General features: G+C 42.8%; 3 protein-coding genes across 12 annotated transcripts in view; 2 read left to right on the plus strand and 1 right to left on the minus strand.

Moving 5' to 3' along the window:
* Window positions 1-150: 150 nt before the first annotated feature.
* On the minus strand, window positions 151-8618 carry cdk8 (cyclin dependent kinase 8). The gene is made up of 13 exons (XM_079361210.1): window positions 8253-8618; window positions 6235-6310; window positions 5832-5942; window positions 5126-5266; window positions 4153-4210; window positions 3938-4069; window positions 3691-3834; window positions 2898-2967; window positions 2679-2751; window positions 2232-2329; window positions 2015-2093; window positions 1320-1478; window positions 151-1171 (listed from the first exon to the last, which is right to left on the minus strand). The coding sequence occupies exons 1-13, from the start codon at window positions 8378-8380 to the stop codon at window positions 1046-1048; spliced, it is 1395 nt and encodes a 464-aa protein (XP_079217336.1). The 5' UTR covers window positions 8381-8618; the 3' UTR covers window positions 151-1045.
* A 1217-nt stretch (window positions 8619-9835) lies between these two features.
* rnf6 (ring finger protein (C3H2C3 type) 6) lies at window positions 9836-15696 on the plus strand. 3 transcript variants are annotated; one of them, XM_079361236.1, is made up of 4 exons: window positions 9836-9956; window positions 10993-11149; window positions 11286-11450; window positions 11997-15696. In XM_079361236.1, the coding sequence occupies exons 2-4, from the start codon at window positions 11008-11010 to the stop codon at window positions 13847-13849; spliced, it is 2160 nt and encodes a 719-aa protein (XP_079217362.1). In that variant the 5' UTR covers window positions 9836-9956; window positions 10993-11007; the 3' UTR covers window positions 13850-15696. The 3 variants fall into 3 exon arrangements, with proteins under 3 accessions (XP_079217362.1, XP_079217364.1, XP_079217363.1); XM_079361238.1 differs by lacking the exon at window positions 9836-9956 and adding an exon at window positions 9972-10556; XM_079361237.1 differs by lacking the exon at window positions 9836-9956 and adding an exon at window positions 10563-10707.
* Window positions 15697-16282: 586 nt separating this feature from the next.
* atp8a2 (ATPase phospholipid transporting 8A2) overlaps window positions 16283-24926 on the plus strand; it is a 48637-nt gene continuing 39993 nt past the window's right edge. For 2 of the 8 annotated variants that reach the window (XM_079361217.1, XM_079361219.1), the window contains exons 1-3: window positions 16283-16558; window positions 18726-18833; window positions 24637-24814. In XM_079361217.1, the coding sequence (XP_079217343.1) occupies window positions 16516-16558; window positions 18726-18833; window positions 24637-24814 (329 nt within the window). In that variant the 5' untranslated portion in view covers window positions 16283-16515. Of the gene's footprint in view, window positions 16559-18725; window positions 18834-19956; window positions 20953-21244; window positions 23882-24636; window positions 24815-24926 lie in introns of those variants that run through there. The other 6 variants (XM_079361218.1, XM_079361220.1, XM_079361221.1 and 3 more) reach the window with 6 other exon arrangements.

The following is a 24926-nucleotide window of genomic DNA, read 5'->3' on the forward strand; positions in this document are numbered from 1 at the left end:
GTTGGGAGTTTGTCTGAATTCCTAAGAAACGGTAAGCAGCTTAACTTAGTGAAGTAAATGGTGAAAGAAAATAAACAAAGAAAATGGGATTGAAAAGTAAAAAAGCAGTTTTGGTAGTTGCACATACACCCGGCAAATATATCCACAATGTCAATGTTTCCACTTTTATTGTCAGGATACTTGCTTCATGTAAAATATTTCAATACAATACAGTACAATGCATGTTCAATCTGCCATCCTCCATGCGATTGGTTGGTTTTTGTCGTCATGTTGTAAGGCTTGCTCACAGTGGCTGAGCTCTCAGCCAGCGCGGGCTGCTTTGCCTGTCTTGCCATGAAAACAAAAAATAACAAACATGAAAACGGATTAAATTATAAACTACTAAAATCTTTTTTTTTTTGTCATCTTTTTTTTTTGTCCTTTATTAAAACCCTCAAGGCAACAGCTGCGGGGGCTCCACATCCTCCCAGCATGCTTCACAGCAGCTTAGTACAGTCCTCAGCTGAGGCCCTCACAGGGCCGCACAAACACAAACGGACAGACAAACAGACAGGAGGACAGATGGACAGGGAATCTGTCAACGCTGGCAGTCACATAGCAGCTTTCAGTCTTATCCAAGCTTTGACGGTTAGAGGTTTGGGGTGGAGGTGTGAAGACGGGTAAAGAAGAGTGGAGATCACACGAGAGATTGACACGTTTCACCCTCACAACCAAGCCATCTTCTCTTGGCTGGTTTGAACACGCTTGATCCTAGTATCCACTCTTCCCATCCTCCCGCCTTGTTTTTCACCTGTCAGACTTTGCTCTGAAGCAGTGTTTTCTAATACTGGGGTAATGGTGTGTTATCTTGAAGAAGTGTAGTCACTCAGGCCTAAAAGACTGCTGTCGAGAAGGTGCCCTCAGTGGGGTTTGTAGCCTTAGACATCCCCACATCCCTCAGTACATTCGTTCAGGTGGGCATGATGAGGGCTGTGTATGTGTGTATATCTGTGCATGTGTATACGTATGTATGTGTGGGGGCGGGGTGGGGTGGGGTGGGGGGATCTCAGTAGCGGTGGGTCTGGTGGGAGTACTGGGGCGGCTGTTGGGAGGTAGAGGAGTATCCCATGCTGCTTTGGGGCAGTGATGTGCTTGGTCCAGGGTTCTGGTAGGCAGCATGTGGATTGGAGCGCTGCAGAGGGGGGAACACAAACAAGATATTTCTTAGACTTTTTTTTAATGCTACTGCGGAGTTCAAAGATAAAACATAGAATTCATTTAAGTGTCAATCAAACAAGTATTAAGATGCAACAAAGACAAAGAGAGCGTGAGAGAACTACCTGGTAGTCTGAGGTCATGATGAGGCCACCTGAGGTAGTGGTGGGCGGGACGACTCGCACTTTCTTCAGAGGTGGACCCTGAGCATGGCTGTTGTCAGGGTTACCAGTGTGCCCCGCCCCATTCGTGTGGTTGTTTCCCTGTTGTTGTTGCTGGTTTTTCTGACATTGAAAAAAAAAGAAAAAAAAAAAAGGAAATAAGCTTCATGTAAATGTGTACATCGTTGTGTACCGTAAAACTTCTAATAAAAGCCCAACCCCAATCTGAGAGGAATGAATTTAGTGTGGAACCAGTTTGTGGATCAACAATAAGGAGGGAAAAAAAATCCTCACAAAAAATATAAATGAACTACAACAGAGGTCTGAAGAAAAAAATGCTCATGTGTTCAGGCCATGAAGCAGCTGTGCATGCTGTCTTACAAAGTGAGATCACATTTGGGATTTACTGATCTGTTCATTGATATCCTAATTTTGTACACAGTTACATTTTCTTCAGTATAAGTCTGGTGGCTTATATGAGAAAGTCTCATACTGACGCCTGTCTCTCATAGAGGCGGGGTCATTTCATCGACCGAAGTAAATAAAAGACGAGGCAAACAAGCTTGATAATATGTCTGCTCCTTTACTGTAGATGTTCTCTTGAATTTTTTAATATCAATGACTAAGTGCATTAAGAATACATAGTGCATGGATCTTACTTTGTCTGCCTTGTCCTCTGGCTCCTCCTCTGTTAGGAACTCCCTCTTTGGATAGGGAATCTGGCAGCCTGCAAACACACTGGAGGAAGACAATGCAAAAGAAGGATGTCATCTTCACACATTTATTCTTGTGAGCTGAATAGTTAAAGGACCTGTTCGTCATTGAGTTAATGTCACGAAATTGTGTGTGTGTGTGTGTGTTCATGATGGGACTCACTCGGAGGTGGGCAGGGGCTCCTCCAAAAAGTAAGGGTCCTGCATAGCCTGCTCAGACGTGATTCTACGGATGGGGTCCATGGTCAGCAATTTCTGCAGCTTTAATTCATTTCAATAAATGTTATTTCTCTTCAAACCCGGGTGTCATTGCCTCGGGGGCCCGTGTCCACTAACAGATTGTGAGCAGCGGTGAGATTTTCTATACAAAACCACTGCGGTTTAGCATTTTTAGTGCTTAGTTTAGCAGTCACAACCAAGAGAAGTGAAAGCGCTGGAAGACAAATGTTGGTATTTGGTAATCCAGCAATAGTTAAGGCCAGTGAGAGGTGCTCTTCAATTGAGGTTGTGTGCCAGTGGACAGAGGCCCTCACAATCATTCTCTTACTCAAATGTTTAGATGTCATGCAAATGACTTACTGTTGCTCCAGCATAGAGGAAATGAACTTACCAAGTGGAATGCTTTGCTGTCAGGTTTGACTTTATGTTTTTCCATGTACTTTATAAGGCTGCAGTTTGTGTATCTGTGACGCAAATTATAAAGAAAAAAACAAACAAACATCAGGAGTGTGCAAGTTTAACAAATTCGCAAAATACGCATTTATAACAGCAGACACTGAACTTTGCTTTCTGATCTGTAAACCAGGACAGCGGTGCTCTGCAGACTCACGTGTTCCTTCTGAAGTCTTTCATCAGCGTCGAGTGTTCTGGCATCTTTTTGATGTCCTCCCAGTCTTTATCTGTCAAATGAGGAAAAGACAGGATTAGGACACGTCACACCCTCCCTCCCTCCAAGAACAGATTATTTCGGTTGTTTTGTCTGGATTAAGATCTTTTTGAGCACGGATGCTCACGACTTCCTCTTTTTAGTACAACAGCATATTAAGCTTTTTTTGTTTTAAGCTTTCTTAAAACTAAAATAGATGCGCCTATTTCCTGATAGATTATTTAAATGTGTCTCAGCTCTAAAAAAAAAAAAAAAACCCAAACAAACAACAATTGAAAAAAAGCAATAACTTTCATTCCAAAACTCTGCGAAGGGATTTTAACTAGTGTAAGTCTCAAAACAAAATCCATGGCACAGGCCAGGGAATTACACAACTAGAGCAGCAGAGAGGGTGAAGGGAAGAGAACAATTCAGAAGCAGCTTAAGTGAACTGGAAAAAAATAGACCCAATTGTAACACTACAAGTAAACGCTTCCATGTTTGTGACTTGGCTTCATCTATTACGTGAATGGATTCATGTCCTCAGGTTGCATAACAGTCTGAAGACAAAAGGAGAGAAGAATAGACCAAGCCTATACAAGAAAAACATCCTGTTTGCATAGTCCCAAGTTCTCCTTCCCCTTATGTGTCAAGAAATAAATCCCACACTAAAGCAGTGAAGGCTTGTCATTAACAAAAGACTCATTTTTGTAATTTAGGATTTTCCACATAAAGACTGAAAATACTAAACCCTCACCAGCAGGGAAGCCCATGACGTTAAAGATGCGGTCCAGTTGGTCGTGGTGGTAAGGGTTACTGGTCTTGATGTCTTCCTGGCGACAGTGGAATATTGGCTCAGATGTCAGCAGCTCCGCAAAGATGCAGCCAATCGCCCAGATGTCTGAGAATCAAGTGCAAAAGCCAATGCACGGTGAAGAGGAGGTCTCTGAGTCTCTGAACATTTGAAAGCTGCACACAAAGATTGTACAGTGAGCAGTTCTCACCGATGGCTTTGGTGTAGTGCCGAGCCCCCAGCAGTAGTTCAGGTGCTCTGTACCAGAAGGTGACCACCACGGGGTCAAGATCGGCTAAAGGCTTCAGCGGTGAATTGAAGAGTCGGGCAAATCCCATGTCGGCTGCAGAACAGACTCAGTAAAGTAAAACTCCAACAACGAGAATTGACTTTCCACTTGAAAAAAAAGAAAAGAAACATACATACCAATCTTTACTCTACCCCTCTCTGGCCCTTCACCCATCACTAAAATGTTTGCAGGTTTCTGTGGAAGACAAGTGACAGCACACAGTTAGTGACATGACTCCATCACTCAAATATTTCACAAAGTCAAATCTAACAAACGGAGAAACCTTCACATTAGTTTACTGAACTGGTTTGTTAGCGCCCCCTGGTGGAAAAACAAACCAACTACACCCCAGTGGAGCAACGGTCTAACTTGAATTCTAGTGCGTCTGTGCGTGTATGTAATTCAGCGCTCTTAAGTGAAAAACCATCTGCAAACAAGACACTTGTAGAAAATTCAGAGCTTCTTCGGTATTTTAGAGTTGTTCGTTTTGGTGATCCGGTTCATCTCTCTGCTGATTTGACCTGTAACCGTGGAAGCAGCGTGTCATCAAACACTTGGTTTGTTTGCTTTTTTTTTTTTTTTTTTGAAAGGGTTGTTTTGAAAGGGTTGATCACCTTGTCTGACACCTTGACACTAGTCAGGAACAAAAGAGAACTAAAAAGGATTTGTTAAACTTCTCCGTGATGCTCTTGTGTCTCATAAAGAGGTGTCAGGAATACGGCTACAAACTCCTTACAGGAGCTTTAAAGTTTTCTCTTAACAGAGAAAAGTGCACTACTAGAAAGCTTCCTTCATGTCACATGACCTAAAATTCAGCTTTAGATTAAAAACTGAATGAAACTACAGTCATATAGAAGGTAAGAACAGAGAATAAGATGAACCTGATCTTGTTTACAGAATCACCATTCATCTCCACAAAACGTTTAGTTTCATACATTTAACCAGGTAACCAAACACAAGCAGAGGAGCACATGCCTGATTCTCTGCCAAATAACAAACTTTTGATCTCTTATCAACTGCTACTCTGTTTTCATTTTTCTACCTGAATATTTTCACACCCCCCTCCCCTCTTCTTCTCTCTCCCCACCCCCCCCTCCCCAATCCTCTCACCAGGTCTCTGTGGAGGACCCAGTTGGCGTGGAGGTAATGGATGCCGTCCAGGATCTGGTAGAGCAGAGACTTGACCATTCCTCGAGGCAGCTGAAGGGGCTTCTTGTTGGCCTTTGAGGCTCTGTGGAACTTAATAATGTGCTACGAAAGACAAGATGACACACATTGTGGTTTGGGCTTACATTTAGTTTAAATCCATATTTATGTTTTTTTGCATTTATATGGTCAAAAGAAATGTACATTTTGCTTGGGGTAAGATGCTTGTGGCATGTGGTTCCACTTCTGTGGGGAATGCAAAGTTGCAGCGATGGCATTTCAGCCCGCCGGCTGTAACGCAGCAGTTTGGAATACTTCTTGGCGTTGTGTGTTTTCAATGCATCATTTGTGTCGATTTCAGCCTCCTTCTTTGTCTGAATGAACACGACGAGTGATTCTGCAAATGTGAAGTAAAGTATGTGCTTTTTTCTCTCTGTTAGCAAAAAAAGTAAATATTTATGTGTGTGCAATGAAAAAGGCAGATTCCATAAGAGTATAAGCTTTTGTTTAGATGGGCTAATGAATCATCAGTGTTGGTTTAAAGAAAGGATCCACATGCCTTCACATTTATATTTTTATACTTCGCAGACAGGATTGCATTGTTGGATATATGAGGCCATGTAGCTCCATGTGTGTATTGTGACTGCGTTTGTGCATTTTTTTTTTTTACCCAGAGGTCGTGTTCGGCGTAGTCAAAGAGCAGCCATACTTTGCGATCTGCGTGCGACAGGAAAACCTTCTGCAGGGAGATGACGTTGGGGTGCTTCAGCTCCCGCAGCAACTGCAACGCACGAAACCCATCAGGGGAGCAACAACACATTCTCAGGACAGAAATCATGAGTGAAAAAAAATAAAATAACGTAGTTTAAAGTAGTTTAATAAAAATGAGGAATGGACTGCACTGATTTCAACTTGAAGAAGTATCGTGTTTATGATCTGTGTGCCTTCTTGTTAGTTGTGTTTGGAGCTCACTTAAAAAAAAAAAGAACTTTGTAGAGGTGATTCATGTATGTGGGATGCTGGTATTAAACAGAGACCAAACAAAGGGACAAAGTAAGCCAAGCACTCCTTACTGCGATCTCTCTGCAGGCTGACATGGAGATGCCAGTACCTTCAATCTGCTTGAGGGCGTAGTCTTTATCATCCTTCCTATAAACAGAGAGAGGCAGAAGAACATCAACACCAGACCAGACAGGGACTCCTCTGAGAGAAGTCTGCACAGAACCATAAGGGGGGGGGGGGGACTGAGAAGAGGCCGAGTTGCATTACCTCCAGATTTCTGTAATCAAGCTCACCTCTGAGGACTCAAACAATAGAGGGGGCATGAAAACAGGCTCTGGTTGGCAGCTGGTGAGGGACAAACAGAGAATAGGGGCCAGCTCTCACTTGAATGAACCAGGATTCACCCCCCCCCCCCCCCCCCCCAGGCTTCATCCAACTGCTGTAGCACAAATTAGCTCACAACGTCTCCTAAACAACACCATCCTCAAGTGCACACAAACATCTTTAAAGACTTGAGGACCTGGCTGCCAGCATGTCCACGCTGCCCTAACTCAGCCCTCCTGAGCTCCTGTCACATGGACGACATTAGAAAAGGTAGAAAGGGGGAAGTAAAGGAATGAATGTGGGTGGCACCCTGATGTAACCCTGCGTTTCTGATACAGCTCCAGCCAGGAAACTATTATGCAAGCCAGGCACTCTCCCCTATTCCTAATCATACTGAAATTATCCCCCATTTACAATCAAGTAAAGCCTTTAAAATAATGAAAACAATAAGTAAGGAGGAGCTTATGTTGGAAAAGAAAGTCAGAAAATAATCTTGTTATATCACTGTAAATTAGAGAAGCAAAAACAAACAAACAAAAAAAAAACTCTTCATCACACAAAAGCAAACTAATGTGCTAAATTTACCTAAAAAAAACTAATCCTAATTTTTAACCATTAGGACCACATCCTCTGGGCGACGGCACAATCCATATAAGAGTGTACAGCAACAATTACTCTGATCATAATAAAAGCAACCGGTCTGCTAAACCTCGGGCCTGTTTTTATGATCTGTAGGTGGATTATTGTAACAAGTATTAACTAAACCTCTATGAGACAGCCGCAGAGACAAGTCTCTCAAGTGTCGCACTGTTTATCTGTGTCTCCAAAGAGTCGATTTTTAAAATCCTATTACTTGTGTTTAAATCACTTAGCTCCTCTCGGGCCTGAAGACCTTCCACGCCTGCTCACAGCTTTTGCTTTGTATGGCGGACACCTCTGGAACAAACTGCCAGAGCATGAGTCCTTCGAGTCAGGGCTCAGAGTGTTTCTGCTGGATGTGGGGTTTGAGTACATTACCCATGTCTGTTATTAGAGACACTTTGCATGCTTTGAATTGATTTACAGATATTTTAGTAAAAACAGACTCTTTTTTTCTACTTCTAATCAATAACTGTTTACTGTTATCTTTAAAAAAAAATATTACATTTATTAAACTTCTTTTGATCCAAATCTACTTTTCACCTGCTGTTTAAACCTCACCTTTATAACTTCGTAAAATTGTGTTCTTGTACTTTGATGTCAGTGTGTGAACACATTGCTTTCATGCTTGTGTGTACATGCACTTTCACATTTGATCCTTCATACGTCTAGTTTGTGTAAATGGTTTATGCATTCTGTAGAAAATGTGTATCCAATCTATACACACGCATAACATTATTTTAGTAAATATTTGTCATGCCTGTGTAAAGCCACATAAATTGCATGGGGTCTAAAATGTGATTTTTAAATAAAGTTGAGTAGCCCTAAAAAAGAGCACTACCAAGATCATCATTTGTCTGCACATGCACCTGCAGCCTCCTACTTAACCTTTTATATATCACTTAATAATGTCATACCTTCTGCTGAGCATCAACACAGACAAACAGATACTTGATAAAACAAATATCCTGACAGTGAAGGCTAAAGTGCACATCACGTTGCTCGCTGCTTTGATTGAGGTACACGAGGGGGAAAAAAATCAGAGCTGTAATTTACATGATGTGGAGAATGAAAGGAGGCTGTCTGAGGTTTAAGTGGTTAAAGGCCTTGCTGGTCATGAACTCACCCATCTTTTCTCTTAGCCTTGTACACATGACCGTAGGTGCCTCTTCCCACTTTGCATCCTTCGTACTCAAACAGGTCCTCGACACGCTCCCTTTCTCCGGTCAGCTTCACTTTAAAATCATAGTCCATTTTCACCAGTGTTTGGGCCCAAAGTGTCCGCTCTTTCCTTTTTTTTTTTTTTAAAGCGTCGCTTTGGGAGGCAACTAAGCTACTCCAACGAGCTCGGTTTGGCAATGAAGCTAGTTGCCTTCCCCAGCGCAGCCCAGCTTCCGCATCGAGTTTGATGTGAACTCGTTTTTTACCTGAGGGGCTCCTCGGAAATAGCTCGAGTAAAAAAAAAAAAGGAATCCAAATATATTCCTTTCTCTTGTTGCTGCGTTTCTCTCAGCCGGTATCTGCTCCAGAGAGACGCACTTCACTCTGTAACGACGACGTATTCTGGCACGGCACTGTCGTAAAATGTCGTAAAGACGGGCAGTAGAGAAAGAACTATAAAAAAGGATAGACAGATAACACCACGTGGATGTCCATACTACAACTGTTTGATGAATTAAAGTATTATTTTTTCATTATGTAAATGATTTCAATCAAGCTGCGATGAGATGTATATGCGTTTTAGACATGTTTACGTCATTATAAATGTAAACGATAAAAAGGCAAGTCAAAATGATTTGGGACAAACGTCCAGGATAAAATATGAAATATTATTTAAACCAAGGACGAATTAAAGAGTAATTGACACATTTTCTTCGGTTTAAACTGGGTAGATGTAAAAATAAAAAAAAAAACGACAGAAAGCATGCATTACTCACGTTTAATTTAATACCCCAAAATTAATTTAATGTAGAAGTTGTTAAAGCTGAGTGGTATACACACATACAATGAAATATGGCAATCTTGTGCCAATATACTTAACATTGCCAATAATATATCCAAGAGCCCATTATGACTTGAGATTTACTGAGATAATGTTGTGGGTAATATTAAATAATAAAATGGCAATTATACCAAAATGCTAAAACTGCATTCGTCATCATACTGCTTTATCATTGAACACTTTTGTAAGAATAGATGTAACCAATAATCCTGGATAAGAGCAAAACCATTAAGATAATGAGAAATGTTAAACCAAGTGATGCTTCTCTTTTGGCTTATTTATTGCTGTTTACAGCAATGCTTTGAGGACCGTCTCCAGTAAAATGTTATTATCCCTAATATGCAATAATATTTTTTTTTATTTAAGAGCACCTTTAAAATAAAAAACCAATGACACCTTACAAACAGGGTTTAAATACAACATAAAACATAAAAATTAAAACTTAAAAGGAAATATGTGTCATATATTGCAAAGTTTAATTGTAATGCCGGGTATAGTCTTTGGATGTTTGTTTTTACTTCTCATTCTTAACACTGGAAACATTGAGCCAAAGGAAAATGTTGCATTAAAAAACATTACTTTTGGTTGGCATGGTCTTTTATTCTGCACATTTAAAAAAAAGATTTTATTATTGTTTTTAATGTCAAAAAAGGACTGTTCATGTACAGCCTCAGTGCCCGTTTTGCAGAATTTGTGTAACCTAGGAACTAATGTAACCTTGCGAAGTTGTTTACGGCGGACGATCTTTTGTAGCACCATTGGTCCCATCTTGGTTTGAGAGTGAAGAGAGACCTGAGCGAAACGTCCATATTACCGCTGCTTTGTCAGGTAGTAAAGTCCATCTGATTCCTCTGTCATCTCTTTAAAAAACTAAACAAGGGTTAAGTGTTACGATCAGTGTACTTTATCGAGTCAGAGGAGCGTTTGTGACGTTTTTATGGGAGGAGTTATTCAGCCTCAGCTAACAGTGTCGACGGTCAATTCACTAACGTTAGATGTGCTAATTTGCTAGTCCTCGGTTAGCAACCAATTCGTTGCGCACACAAATTGACACTTTAAAACCTTAATTTTGGTGTCTTGAGGCCTCTAAGCATCTAATCATGGTGTGGCGTTAATATGTTTATGATCTTTATCCGCCGTAAAGCTTCCACTATTCTTTGTCTTTCCCTTTTCTTTGCCCTGCGTTTACATGGAGTGCACCGTGTCCCGCCTTTGCAGTGCTGTGATTGGACGCTTGGCACGTCTGTTATTAAGGACAGGCCGATGATTGGTTGCTAACCAGGATGACAACGCCAGTTTTGTTGCCTGTCTTCAACATGGCCTTCCGTGTCTTTTCCTGTAACTTGGGCTAATATTTTGTCACATTATGGTGTGACGTTGTCATCGGGATGTCTGTGAACTATTCCTCGCAGTGAATAACTCGAGCATGTATGTGCATGTCGTGTGAGGTGAACTTAATACGGAATTATTCTGGGTGAAAAACTACAGCAACGTTAGCATAGCTCAGTCTTGCTGTTTGAGTCTCACGATAGAAAATGGATGGCGTTGTCTTAATTGTTGTCCTTGGCTTTTCAGGATAGTAAGTGCAAACCTATAGTGATCTGACATCTGTAATTTGTACTTCTTTTTTCATTTATAAAACAAATAACCATCAAGAGCAACGTAAATTGTGGTTGTATTTCTTTCCAATAGTATTGAAATAGTTTTGTTCTGAGCATTATATTTATAGACTGACATGCATGTCCACATGAATTGTGGTGGTACAGAGGCTGCCTTCATTTGGAAGTATTAAATGTTAAGCTTGTATTGGTTAGCTTCGTATAACATGTTTTTACCCTGTCTGACTCACTCATATGTGCTCTAGCATTCTTGCACGGTGATGGACCCTCCTGGTGGGGGAGACGAAAGACGGAGACAGGCAGAGCGTCTTCGACGGGAGGAGGCCTACTATAACTTTATTAATGAACTGAGTGAAGAGGAGTATCGCTTGATGAGAGACAGCAACCTGCTCGGCACCCCTGGTGAGAATATTAACAATGCCCAGTAGATGGGATGATTACCTGTGTGATTTCTCTTCATGTGTATTTTATTTTGTCTCAGAGGTGGGATAGTTTTTTTTCTTTCTTTAAACCACTAACAGTGCTGTATGTTTTAAAGGGGAGGTGACTGCTGAGGAGCTCAGGCAGCGTCTTGATGGTGCAAAGGAACGCATGTCATCTCAACCCCGCTCTGAGCAGCGCTCCCAGACAGCAGATTCTGGAGAACAGCAGGGCGGCAGCGCTGAGAGAGAGGAAAGAGGAGCTGCAGCAAGACGAGGGGCAGGTAAGAGCGAGGGGGGGCCTTAGAGCCTTTCTCATCTTTGCAACAAAAACATTTTTTAAAACAGCCTTGCTAAGGTCTTAGGTTTTTTATGGATTTATTTAACCAGGTTGGTCCCATTTGCGATTCAGAAACTTTTTTCTAAGGAAGACCTGGCCAACATGCAGCTGCAAAAACATACATTTACAGACAGAGACACAAAGAGAGACAATTTACAAAACACTACATTTTCGATTCTAAGAAAACCATCTATGCGTCCGATTTGGGAGTCAGTTATTCAAGGAGTCAAGCTATCAATATAGCTTATAAACTATTGATAGTTTTGTCATCCGATGTCGTATATTAAGTCTTCTCATTTAGTTTTGGATCAGCTTTGTTAAAGGTTTATATAAAGTGCCTTTGCCTACTCGCTCTGGTTTAGCATGTAACTAAAATGCAAAGATGTTGGCTTTAATGGTCACCGTTTTGTTGGTGATTATCTGTACATGAGAACCGATTTGTGGAGTGCGTCTTGGTTTACTTCCACACATTTTTATTTTTTTTTCATAGGGGGCACAGAGCCCGGAGCAGAGGCTTCAAATGGTGATTCATTACTAGAGTGGCTGAACACTTTCAGACGCACTGGTAACGCTACTCGCAGCGGGCAAAGTGGCAACCAGACGTGGCGCGCCGTCAGCCGGACCAACCCTAACAGTGGAGAGTTCCGCTTTAGCCTTGAAATTAACATCAACCACGATCAGCCGGAGCCAGGCGAGCATAATGAAACTGCTGATCCTTCAGAGCTGCCGGTGCCTGGCCCTAACACGACTTCACCCTCAATACGCACATCTTCTTCTTTTTCCACCCCTCGTCCTTCGACCACGCCAAGACCAGCTCCCTACCCCACCCCACGTCCAGCCCTCAGTAGGAGGATGCAGACACGGCGCACACGCAGCAGCACTACCACGCTCTCGATGAACCCCCCTGCACTTCCTGAGCCAGCGGCCGCTTCTACTGCTGCTCAGAGGAGGGTTGGCACTTTGCACTCTTTAGCACCACCTCTCACTGTTCCAGACCTTCCTCTTGATCAAATTACGGCTTTTCAACATCAAGCTCAGAACGCCCAAGTAGCACAAGGTAATGAAGAAATGTCTGCCTCTATAGACTGTCCCCGTGTGTCAACCCAGTCTGGGTCTCAGGCCCCAGCAGTGGGCCACGAATCACGTGGCAGTAGGACTCGATCACGTGGACGTGCACGCAGGGCTACAGCAGGGGGCGGGGTTTCATCCCGGTTGTCAAGGCGGAGCCGTTCCCCATTACATAGAACACCCCTTGCCAGCACTGCTCCACCATCAAGCAGTGGTATCAGCGGCTCTGGCATTAACACTGTTGAGCCAAGCAGCGGCACAAGCTCTGTTTCCATAGAAACAGGGGAGACTGTGGCAGAACCTGCAGCTCTAACAGAGCCAGCTGTAGAGACGGGAGACCGCGAGAGTGAATCGCATGTAGTAGGAGCAGGAAGTTCAGGGGTGCGCCGGCACCCAACCATTATGTTGGACCTGCAGGTGAGAAGGATTCGACCAGGTGAAAACCGCGATCGGGACAGCATTGCCAGCAGAACGCGTTCTCGTGCTCGTGTCGCAGAAAATACTGTCACATTTGAAAGCGACAGCGGTGGATTCAGACGCACAATCTCCCGCTCTGAACGAGCCGGGATCCGCACCTACGTGAGCACTATACGTATTCCACTAAGGCGCATCAGTGAGACAGGCCTGGGGGAGCCCAACTCAACTGCCCTGCGCTCCATCTTGCGCCAGATAATGACAGGATTTGGTGAGCTGAGCTCCCTAATGGAGACAGAAGCTGATTCTGAAACGGTTTCACCGACCCATGCAGACGCGAGTGGAATAAATAGTAACACCAACCCGGCCAGTCGTCTACATACAAATGAGAGCCCAGCTACCCAGGTTGGCACTGGCGGGGTAGTTCAGGACAGGGTGGGGCTGGTTGCAAGTGAGGAGGACCAGAGCGAGCAGGCCAGGCTTGGAGGAGGGGTCGTGAGCAACACCGAGGGTCGGACCACCAGCAGAGATACCAACAACCTGGTAGAAAATGGTACTCTGCCCATCCTGCGGCTGGCACACTTTTTCTTGCTTAATGATGAGGAGGATGACGAACACCCTAGAGGCCTGACCAAAGAGCAGATTGACAATCTATCCACTCGCACATATGGTCAGGCCAGCCTGGAGGGGGAGATGGGCCGCGCATGCAGCGTCTGTATCAATGAGTATGCCCAAGGCAACAAGTTGCGCCGCCTGCCGTGCTCTCATGAGTTTCACATCCACTGCATCGACCGCTGGCTCTCTGAAAACAACACTTGCCCTATCTGTAGACAGCCCATACTGGCTGTGCATCATGACTGAGCTATTTACTCGGAAAAACAAATACAACTATCATGTACCTGGCTGGCTGAAATGAGCAGACCCAAGTGGGATTTGCATGTACATAGCGCTTTCATGGTTTAATTTCTTTGTAAGGTATCCATAGTATTGAAGTTGAAGATGGTTGAACCAAAAGTGAGGGGAAAAAAAAAAAGAAAATATAAATGCAGAGAATTAACCAAACTTTATTTTTTTAGACTCCTCGTTTTCAGCAAATTTCTTCCTGAATTCTCTTTCACTGGTCTCCGTCACAAAGCTTCAGAGGCCCTTGACAATGAATGGCATTAATGCTTAAGGAGCTCCAGTAGCCACTGTTGGCTCGTCTTTCGTTAACGCTTGGATGTCCATAAATGTGACAGCTATTTGTCACAGCTGGACTACAAATATCCCATTTAGACTTGATTTATTAGGCCTGAGCTGTAAATAAATCACCACTGCTTGTAACTAAGGGTTTGTAAGGAAGACGCTCCTCAAATGCAATTTGTTTGGAGATGAAGCCGGAAAGGTTCCATTTTCTTTCATTTTTTTTTTCACCATTTTAAAGCTTCGACTTCATTTTAAAGTGTACCTTTAAAGTTGGTAAAGAAATGTTTGATTTCATGGCATGAGCTACCTTTTTATTTTGAAGAGACTTTTATTCTGTATGTTTATTGATTATCAAGCCCTCATCATACACTTGTCTTATTTTTTATTGCAATACAGAATTATCCACGAAAGTCATCAACTTACACCAGCCACTTTAGATCATTTCCCATATGAGCTGCACAATTCAAACGAAATGCTGAAGGCATTGTATAATCAGGAATTCAGAGTTGTAGTTTAGTATGAGCTGTGCAATACAGAGAGAGAGAGGACAGTATCGTTTGTTTATTGTTGTTTACATTGTAATGCTTGATTGTCATCTCCACTTAAAAAAAAAAGCTTTGTTTACCCTAAATCAATGTTTCCTCTTGGTTCCTTTTGCTTTTTTCTGATCCATACTAACCAGACACCCTGGGATCTGTGTCACCAAGTGATAATTGTTAAAGTTAGCCAAGCAGATACCTGGAACTTGGGGTTCCATTTTTATTGAGCTTTTATGCAGTTTCCAGCTAACCCTGAAATCCTTAATGTGATATTTGCTTAAAAATCCTGACGTTTAAGCATCTGCTGCAGCTATTTTCTTTGAAGAAGAATCTTACTAAACATTTCTTTCTTATTCAGTCTGTAAGTGCAATGATTGCAGTCTATTTCAGACCAGTTCTGAACAAGGCAGTGTTAGTTATATTATATTCATGTATGCTCTTTTGGGGTTTTTTTTACGTAACATGCACATGTATTGGCGTTTTTAGTGTAGAATAGGTGGATTAACTCAAACACAGTGAATTGCTGACAAGGTCACTTTGTGCATCAACAACAGTAAAAAGGAGCTACAACATTTCTGCAGAAAACATGTCACTAATACAAATGCAGTCACATGCGTCAGGATGTGTGAGAGTCGGGTAAGTGTTATTTTTTGGGTTAATTGTGTGTGCATGTGAGTTTGTGAGGGAGCTAAAGAAAAGGCCTAGTGTCCTAAAATCTGGTTTTCAGAAAGCTCATGTTTAGCTGATGTCCACCTCTGAGACCATAAGAGGGCTGCGGCCACTCAGTTCAGAGGTGAGTATTTATTCTGTTCATATTTAATGAGATGGAAATCAACTTTTGAAATATGAATATGTACCATGTTACAATGTGATGAGAGTAAATGAAACCGTTGAGATAAATATGTTACTATGTAATAAAGTGAAGACGTTGGTTTTCTTCTCTGCTCCTTAACAATGGAATAAAAATGCAGCTTTGTTATGCCTGGACATCTGGTGTTTATGGATTTGAAGCTGCCATATTGGCACTAGAAATGATATTTTGCATATTTGCTGTGTGAGAGGAGTTCAAGGGACGTGGTAGCTATCATAATAACATGGGCTAACTAATGCTGAGGCATATGCTGTAAAACATTTAAATGATAATATAGGTGCAGATACACGTGTGAAACCCTTTAGTGAAATTATTGAGGGCAGCTGTGGATCAGTGGTTAGAGTCGTCTCTCAAGCAGAAGGTCGAGGGTTCGATCCGCCAGCTCCTGGGAGCAATATTGTCCGATGTGTCCTTGGGCAAGACACATAACACCGCCCCATCCATTCAGCTCACTCTGTAAAAAAAAAAAAAAAAAAAATCGGTGTAAACCTGTAATTTCCCTTCAGGGATCAATAAAGTAAATATTTATTTATTACCCTTCTCTACTATGTTTACACTCGGGTTACCAATTATGTGCAGGTGTAAAACATTCATGTGTTATTTTTGGAACTGTTCCACTAGTTCAATCATAAGGCTAAAAAAAAAAATCCATTTATTCTAACGTAGCCTACTTTATTTTGAAAGAAGTAACCGGAAGCGGCGCATTCGTTTTCCGCTTTGTGTTGACGAAGCTGTATTCCCAACATTACCTCCGCGATCTTGCCGAGAAAAAAAACATGACTCCCCGGCAGCAGCAGCAGCAGCAGCTTCGGCCGCCCCGGTGTCCACTTGGAGCAGCGTCTTCCTGCTCTGTCTGCCGGTGAGCCGGTGAGCATGCCACCGCGTCGGCCTCCTCCAGCCAGCCTCTCCGACGCGCCTTCATCACCAGCAAGATGTACTTCAACCGGAGAGCCAAGAGGATACACAGCGAGGGAGGTAAGAGTTTAAAACACAACGAAGATGAAACATTCACTCCATCGTGGGACCCTTCAGTGACCTGTCATTAAAGTCGTGAGTTGGCGTTGATAAGAGGCCTGCAGGCTACTTCTGGAGGATGTCACGGCCTCGGTATGACAGTGCGTATTTAATATGTGCTTGGCATATTAACTAACGGGGATCCGTGTTACCATTGCCGCATGCACGTGGGGTGACTTGCTTTCGATTTACGTATCCTCCAGCTTCAGTTTATTTTGGTAGCGTTTTTTTGGGATGCAAGGACAAGCTGAGTGCAGGTCAGGTGCCTTTAAAGGTAGCTCAGCACGTCCCCTGCATTTTAAATGTCATCACGAGTCACAACATATTGATTCATAATGGGACGGATGTGATAGTGTTGTATGACCTTATCTGGAACATGTGCTGTTTGTTTCCCTCGGCATCAACATGATTATATAACATTGTTTTTTTTTTTTTTAACCCTTCTTGTGGTCTATGTGAAGCTCTTGCACCAATTTGATGTTGAACAGGGTCGGAAAGCTTGAGTTGAAATCCTACATCTATAGGTGATTCAAGTTATTTTCATTCTAGAGGTCCGACCCAAGCCCATATAGATCAGTCCAAGAACAGAACAGCCTATTACCTGACCGACTTAAAGCCCACGTGACCGTCTACAGACTGTTAGATCCCTAACGTGTGTTCTCCTCAGACTGGGAGTTTGGATAGAGGATGGTGGATAGTACATCATGGTGTTGCATTCACACTGACTCTGGACTGGATTGTCTCTGGAAGTGAGGAGCGTGTGTTTGGCTCATCCAGTTGCTTTCAGGAGTGACCACATGCTTTGCTGAGTCGTCTGTCTGTATTATGTTTGGGCCTGCGACCATCATGCAGCTTCCAGAAATAGAAAGCAGGGCAAACTGAGCACTATTGAGTGCCAACTGGGACATGTCTCCACTACAGACTAGTATCCCAAATATGTATTTATTTTTTGTTAAAAATATTACTCACTAGATTCTTTGACTCTGGACCAGCACTTTTTTACCTAAAGACCTGAAGCATTTTTCACCAGTTTCAAAAAGTTGAGCTAAATGTAATTGCTTGTATACTGAAATACAAGTACCATATTATAGTATAATATGTGCCAACCTTTTATTTCTGTGCTTAACTAGCTCTCTTCTTGTGACACTCTTAGTTACTTTAGTGGCATATATGTATATATATATCTATATATATATCTATATCTATATATATATATATAATTGTACTCTTCATAGGATATGAAAGTGATAATCAGCGTGTTTGCTGTTGTCATATTTAAAGATCAGGATGGAGCAGAACTGCAGTATGAGTGTCACTCAGTGTGTTTCAGTCGGTATTCTCCATGTCGCCTTTACTGTAATCTCTTGGAGTCTTGACCTCTTGATTCTTTGCTCCAATTAGTGAGCTGCCACATCCATGCTGATGACGTCTGCGGTGGACAGTCTGTCACATTCACTCCAGCACTCTCACACATTCACACGTTTGTTTTCATTTACACAGTTGACATGATGTGCAAACTCTTAGGATCATCGGAGTGCTTTGTGATGTTTGTAATTGCACCCGTGTACACAGGAGTGCACAGACAAGCAATTGCAGAAAAAAATATGTTTGTTTTATTCGACAATTAAAAAAAAGCCAATGTAGCTGAAGAAGACACTGAGAAGTCGTATACATCCCTCTGTATTCACTTCTGAATACCAGGGCACATCTTGTCTTAGTGTCGGTGTTTCTGCCTCATGAGATTTATGCAGCTGAACTGTCTACGATATCTGTTCTGAGAAGATAATGACTGGTTGTCATGGCTGCCGAGCTACTGAAGATGCCGCTATGGAGATAGCAAGAGGACTAATACGTTTCAGCAATGAGGTATTTACATAAGAGGAACACTGGGGGGCGCTCCTGGCTAAACTACAAGGTCGGTTTCTGTTTGCAACTCCTCAGGTCTGAATCTTTCGTTTGTAGGCATGACTTCCATCTCTCCGATGATGCTTTCAGTTACAGACACATGAAAACACATTTAGAGTTCCATTATTGACACATAGATGTGTTGTGTGCCGTATGTGTTTATTGACTTGTTGTCTTGTGTGTGTGTTGTTTTCTCCTGCCACGGCCCCTCTGGCGCCCACAGAGCAGTTAGTGTTGACCACCATTAGACAGGAGGCTTCTGAACTGCAGGACCCAGGCCAGGGCACAGGGGCTACCATGCGTTCCTGCCTCACAGACAGGTTTGACAAAAGTGAGTTTGCTCAAATTAGACTGGATGACGCCCCCATCTGTGTCCGGAGTCCCAAGGTGTGCATGCCGCCATGTGCAACAGGAGCAGGAGTCTCCCAACCCCCGGCCCTCAAGAGCTACAATGTCAAGTTTGTTACAAGAGAGTGCCTCTGGTTCTTGTCTGAAAAGGTTAAGACCTGATATTCTTTCTTGGAGCCTGAATAGAATCACCTGTAGCTCCTTGGGGCCTGGAGTCGTGAATGCTGTACACGAATTAACACCTCTCACTGCATGTGCTTGTAGATGGCAGGATGAACACTGGGTAAGAACATGCTGATGAAAGCAGATCAATATGCACCAGGGACAAGTTTCTTCTATGTGAATACATTTGCATGCCTTGAAACACAACACATGCATGAAAGGACATGGCATGCCTGAATAAGCATGCACATGGTCACTGCTGCATATGCATGTATGACACGTCAGTGACGGTTAGCTGGATTGAAAGGTGTGTGTGTGTGTGTGTGGGGGGGGACATTGAGCATATTCACATTCCATTTTCTCTAACCTCACACTCAGCATGGGAAGATTGGTAAACATATCGGGAAATGTGATTAAAAAAAAATAAAATAAAAGGTAATACGTCACATTACTGTGTTCCATGTTGCAAATAGTATAAACATGGTGTAACTGGCACGCCATTATTTGTACGCTGGGCCATGTTTCTACTTAACGGACAAAATCCAAATATTTTCACTCAGTAGCTTCCAGCAAGTTACTGCAAATAGTAAAATTCAACCACAGCTGAGGCTACAGCTAGCCACAAGACAATGAAAAGGCCTACTCCCTTGTTAGGAGTACCAACTGTACCCACTAAATTGTTAGCATAGACTACCGAATGGAAAAATTGAAAAACTAACACTATGGTAGCTTACAGTCATTTTACCTTGGAGTGTTCCTATTTTGTGGTGTAACACTATTGAATAGTCATTTATCAAGCATCTATCACCTATCAAGCAATCAACCTGTTTTAAAGCTCCTGTGTAAACCTTTACCTTATTATAAAACTGACTAATGTCTTTATTGATCCAGGAAATTCAAGGCATCTAGTAGCAGTATACAAGACATGCAAGACACAAGTCATATGGCTCCCTATATGACTAAGAATAAAAAAATTACAAATTAAGCCTGTGGAATTAAAAATAGACTCATAAAGACATGTACATAACCTGTGCAAGTAAGAAAAGACATGTGCCAATTAAAAGAGACCTGTAAGCAGTTGAACAGTCGTATGATGTTGTAAGATGGAGCATATTATCGGTATGCTACCAAAACAGCCTATAACTTCCAGATTAATGGTACACTTGGCTGTTACAACAGAACGATTACACGTTTTTGTTCAAAAATGCTACTTACTTCTCAAGTCGTAGCACTTTGTCCACAAGGGAAGCCACAGTCTACATAAAGTTCCTCACAGGAGCTTAAACATCAAACTGGCCTGTTTTCCCTTCAGATGACCAAAATCAATTGGTGTTGCTGATTGATCAATCTGGAAGCAGTGAAAAAACTTTTTCTACATTTCTAAAAGCTGCAACCTGGAAACCAGCAGAAACACATAAATTAATTTGTGCTTTCCTACTGAGTATGTCATTAGGAAAATGGCGGCCGTGTGAGTATGGTGACTGGGAGCAGATGCATGCTGGGGACTCTTTTTCATCCAACAGTGTACACTATATTCATCTTTATATGTGTGTGTGTGTGTGTGAGAGAGAGAGAGAGAGAGAGAGAGAACCTCCATAACACATTTTCAATGTCTTTGTGTATGTGTGTATCTGTGTTTATACATACATGAGTTATGTGTGTTTGTGTGCCTGTTGCAGTCTCACCTGTAGGATTACCCGGTTATGGATTAGGAGCAGGTCCAGTTGCAGAGCAGACACAGATTGGGATTATCGTGCTCGCTCACTTGGCTTGTAAGAGGCTTTCTTGCCTTACTTCCTACTCTGTTACAGTGGCACATGGGCCAATTTGGAACACATGAGACTAGGTCTACGTGGACCGTCGTATAGGGCCTGCAGGTCACCTAGGAGACAGGACAGCCATGGGACGCGGGGGCCAACCAAGCAGAAGACACTCCGTCGGTAATGCTAATATCTACAGGATTGTTGGATTGACAGTGGTTTATGGGAGAAGATGTTCTCTTATTTCCCCTCAAAGTTATTAGAATAAAAAAAGTACTTTGGCTTGAATGTTTTAGGACAAGAACTAACATCCAGAATTTGCAGTTTACAGGTTACGACTCAATACATTCAGAGCTATGTTTCCTCGAGGAAGGCGAGGAGGAGGAAATATATGTGCTATGTGTCTGGTTCAGCTGCTCAGGTGCAATTACATCTGAAACTTTTCAGTGTGAAGATAACGAGAACGTTGAAACAGCCAGAGTAAATGTCTTTAGTGTGGTTTGTAGGGGCGGGATGACTTCAACAGCTGTGGATAATAGTAACTGTCCCACAGGATCTGCTGTTGTTATTAGTAGCTATTGGCTCATTTCATCTCTGGGCTTTGTGTTTGGAAGATTTAATTGTACTTGATTTTGAATAAAGCCTGTAAGCCTCTGCAGCTGATGCATCTGAACTATCCAAAACGCAATGTTTACAGTTGCACTAATTTATATGGCCGCCAAGGGAAGTACCGCAATAGAGGCCGACATGCGAGTGGTTTCTGGAGTGAAGGCAGCATCGAGGCAAAGTGTCTGGTGAAGTATGCTCTGCCATACTGGAAAATGTGGATTAATTATGCAGCCTGGTTCTATCCATTATTCACAAGCCTAGCCTACTTTTTTTAGCAGGGATACGTTGGCTCCCGGCCAGGACAGCTTGGACTCCATCCCAAAAACAAAGTTAAGACTCCATATTGAGATTTGTTGAAGCTCAGCTGCGACGAGTGACATCTTCATCAAGTAGCGAGTTATGAAGGAGCTTCATTTTTCTGACTGCTTTGTAGCTGTTGTGCTCACTCGAAAAGATCACTTTTTCTACCCTGTGAGTTTGGATTATTGAGCCTGAAATATTAGGTATTAAAGAGAGAGAGAGATGATTCTACATAATCAACACTAGTGTGGTTATTTAATGTGTCATATGTTTTCAAGGTAGTGTGTATGTGTCTCACCAACTGATTCTGTAGCCGGTGCTTGCAAAGTATCCAATCAGGGTGTTTGCTGAGGACAGATCCATTTGCCTTACCTTTTTCTGGTTGCAGATTTTCAGACCCATGGTATCTGTCCGGCTAGCCAGGGTGCTTCACATGTAATTGACCTGGCTGTGCTCTGCTGGGGTTTGTTGCTGACTCATCAGGGATGCATCAGTAATGAGTTACTGAGGTGACTGCGCCTCGACTCCATCATAGATGAGTAACTGAGGCATTGATCTCATCAGAAATGAATCAGAGCTGAAAGTGGGCTGCTGAGAAGAGTCACTATTGAGCTGCTTGGAAATGTACAGGCCGGAAAGGTTAAAAGCTAGACGAGAGGGCGTGAGCATATGAACAAGTTATAGAACAGAATCAGAAGGAAACAGCTACTTTTACAGAAAGTGTTCAAGCTGACAGTATTAATACTGTGCTTTGATCTCAACTACCTTTAGCCTTGTATCATCCGTAATCAGTTCCTGACAATCTCCCATTATCTTGATTGACCCTGGTGTCGTTTGTACTGCTGAGTTGTGGGTTTGACGTAGAGTACTATTAGCCTGGTCACAGATACAGAGATCAGAGATATGCTGCTTATTATCCTTTAGCCTGGATAGACTTTGACCCTTGCTCTCTGTCTTGTGCAGACACTCTCGTGCTTCACTCTACTCTCAAAATCTCAATGAGAGTTTCTTTGTAAAAATAGAACAGCAATGATCTATACCACAACAACAACAACAACAACAACATGCTAAAACCAAAGCAATGCCTCTCCTTCAAACAACCCTGAGTTGCACTCAGAATATAATGTAATTATCGTTGCTGTTTCCTGTAAACAAACGCCTTTTATTGTCTCTTTCAATGGAAAAAAAGTGGGAGTCTGATGTGATAATAGTTGGGAGATAAGCCTTGACTGGCTTATGCCTGGGTCGTTTTACAATTTCCTGGCCAACTTTAGAACAACTGCTTTGAGTGGAATATAAATGTATAAACCTATAAGTTTGGTTATTGATGACTTAAGAGAATTGAATATAGTGCAGGAGAGGACGGAGCTTTAGAGAAAGACATTTAGGACAGAGGAAATTCAACCTGCTAACGCCCAGCAGTGCTTATTCTTTTCTAAATTATTAATGCAATTAGTCTGTTGTTGTTTTCCCTGTCACACACGCACGCACGCACACACACTTTGCAGATCCCATGAAATGATACAACTATTCCCATTCAAACAATAATTAAAATAAACTTACTGAACCATTTAGAAGTTCTTGTAACTATTATTGCCCAACTGGTGAGCATCATTTTAAGAGAATGCAGAGTGTTGAGGTAGCTTGCAGGACACATTTGTGTTGTACGATGGTTCAAAGGATAGAAACAGTTTGGACCAGTGGAAACTAGGAAAAAAGTGACGAGAAGAAACCTTTGTGTTGGTCAACCGTCTGGCATCACAGTGGAGTTGTCAGGAATATACAGTGACCTCCTGATGAATGTTTTTTTTTTTTTTACCTCAGGGTTGTCATTTGACCCATCCGTGTGTCTGACAACAACCTTTAAGGCGATATGAGGCGTCTGGCCCTTTAAAAGCGGAGCCCCGGCGTTGCGCCTCTCCGCAGCATTGAAGGAGCTCCATATGGCTTACTCTTGTTCTCTGGACTGGCAGCAGTGCGAGCCGCTCTGCAGCAAGCTGGACGGGAGACATTGTCCGAATCGAGCACGTTAAAAAAAAAAAAAAAAAAAAGCTTCCGAAGCGGCAGGTGGCCAGATGACACGGCAGTGGTGCTTGGCGGGCCAGTATCTTTTACCAGGACCGGGTGCTTCCTCTGCAACAAGGCCGAAGGAGAGGAGAGGAGGAGGCAGTAGCGTGCTGCTGCATCTGCCCTCGTCTAGGTTTGCCCTTATTATACTGTACCAGCAGAGTTAAACTGTGCGCTCCAGACCTGTTCGCGTTGCTCTCCACCTTCCCACAGTGCCCTTGCAGAACCATCCATATAATCCAGTTAGACGCTGCGCTCGAGGATATTAAAAAGTCCCGCTTCCCTGGTACTTATGCGGGCGTGAATGAGCGGAGATCACAACGCTTTAAAATGGTTGGAGATGACAAAGCCAAGAAGGCGGGGAAGGCAGAGAGTCTGCAGAAAAAAAAGCGTGTTGCATCCTCTTTTGTCACTTTTTTTTTTTGGTCTAATTTGTTCCTGCAGCTTAATGACAGCCGGATCTGCTCTGTGTTACATGTGGAAAGTTGTTCGTGCTGATAAAACAGACGAACCCCCTGTGTGTTTGTTCGCCATTGTGCATCACTCAGCACATCCATTATTACACGCGGGGGGTCCCGTGGGCGTCGCGAAACTCGCGCGCGTGTGCATTGACGGTATATACCTGCATGAAGGGGGGCTGTTTATAACGAGAAACGTCATTGAATCGACCCTACCGGCATCAGCACACAGTAGCCTCCAGTACTAATGAGTCGCCTTCGCTTTTGAACTGTAAACCACACTCCCGTCTATGTCTCTGTCTTTTCCTGTCTTTTCCCCTCTCTCTCTCTCTCTCTCTCTCTCTCTCTCTCTCTCTCTCTCTGCTCTCTCTCTCTCTCTCTCTCTTTCACTCTACCTCCGTCTCACTGTCTCTCACTCACGATCACTCAGCCTCGCCTCTCTCCCATCAATCCAACGGTGCAGGACCTGCTTGCTCGTCCACCGGTTACCGCAAGGCAGATGATGAGATGTCCGGGACCACTTCCCAGGCGGATCCCGTAGACGCCACTGCGCGGACGGTGCTGCTCAACCGGACACAGATTACCAAGTTCTGTGACAACCACGTCAGGTAGGTGATACCTTAGACACTTTACTTTATATATTTCCCCCCCCCCCTGACAAATATTGCCTACTCGATGAACATGCAAGAAAAGAAAGGAAGAATGTTGATCAAAACTTAT

The sequence above is a fragment of the Symphodus melops genome (genome assembly GCF_947650265.1).
Source record: "Symphodus melops genome assembly, chromosome: 14".
NCBI classification, from domain to species: Eukaryota; Metazoa; Chordata; class Actinopteri; order Labriformes; family Labridae; genus Symphodus; species Symphodus melops.

Coding starts and splice junctions, on each gene's coding strand:
- cdk8 (XM_079361210.1), bottom strand. CDS start 8,380: ATGGACTATGATTTTAAAGTGAAGCTGACCGGAGAAAGGGAGCGTGTC. Junction 2,752..2,897: donor AAAGACTTCAGAAGGAACAC/GTGAGTCTGCAG, acceptor TTTGCGTCACAG/ATACACAAACTGCAGCCTTA. Junction 1,479..2,014: donor CAGAGGACAAGGCAGACAAA/GTAAGATCCATG, acceptor TTTCAATGTCAG/AAAAACCAGCAACAACAACA.
- rnf6 (XM_079361236.1), top strand. CDS start 11,008: ATGGACCCTCCTGGTGGGGGAGACGAAAGACGGAGACAGGCAGAGCGT. Junction 11,150..11,285: donor CAACCTGCTCGGCACCCCTG/GTGAGAATATTA, acceptor TATGTTTTAAAG/GGGAGGTGACTGCTGAGGAG. Junction 11,451..11,996: donor TGCAGCAAGACGAGGGGCAG/GTAAGAGCGAGG, acceptor TTTTTTTCATAG/GGGGCACAGAGCCCGGAGCA.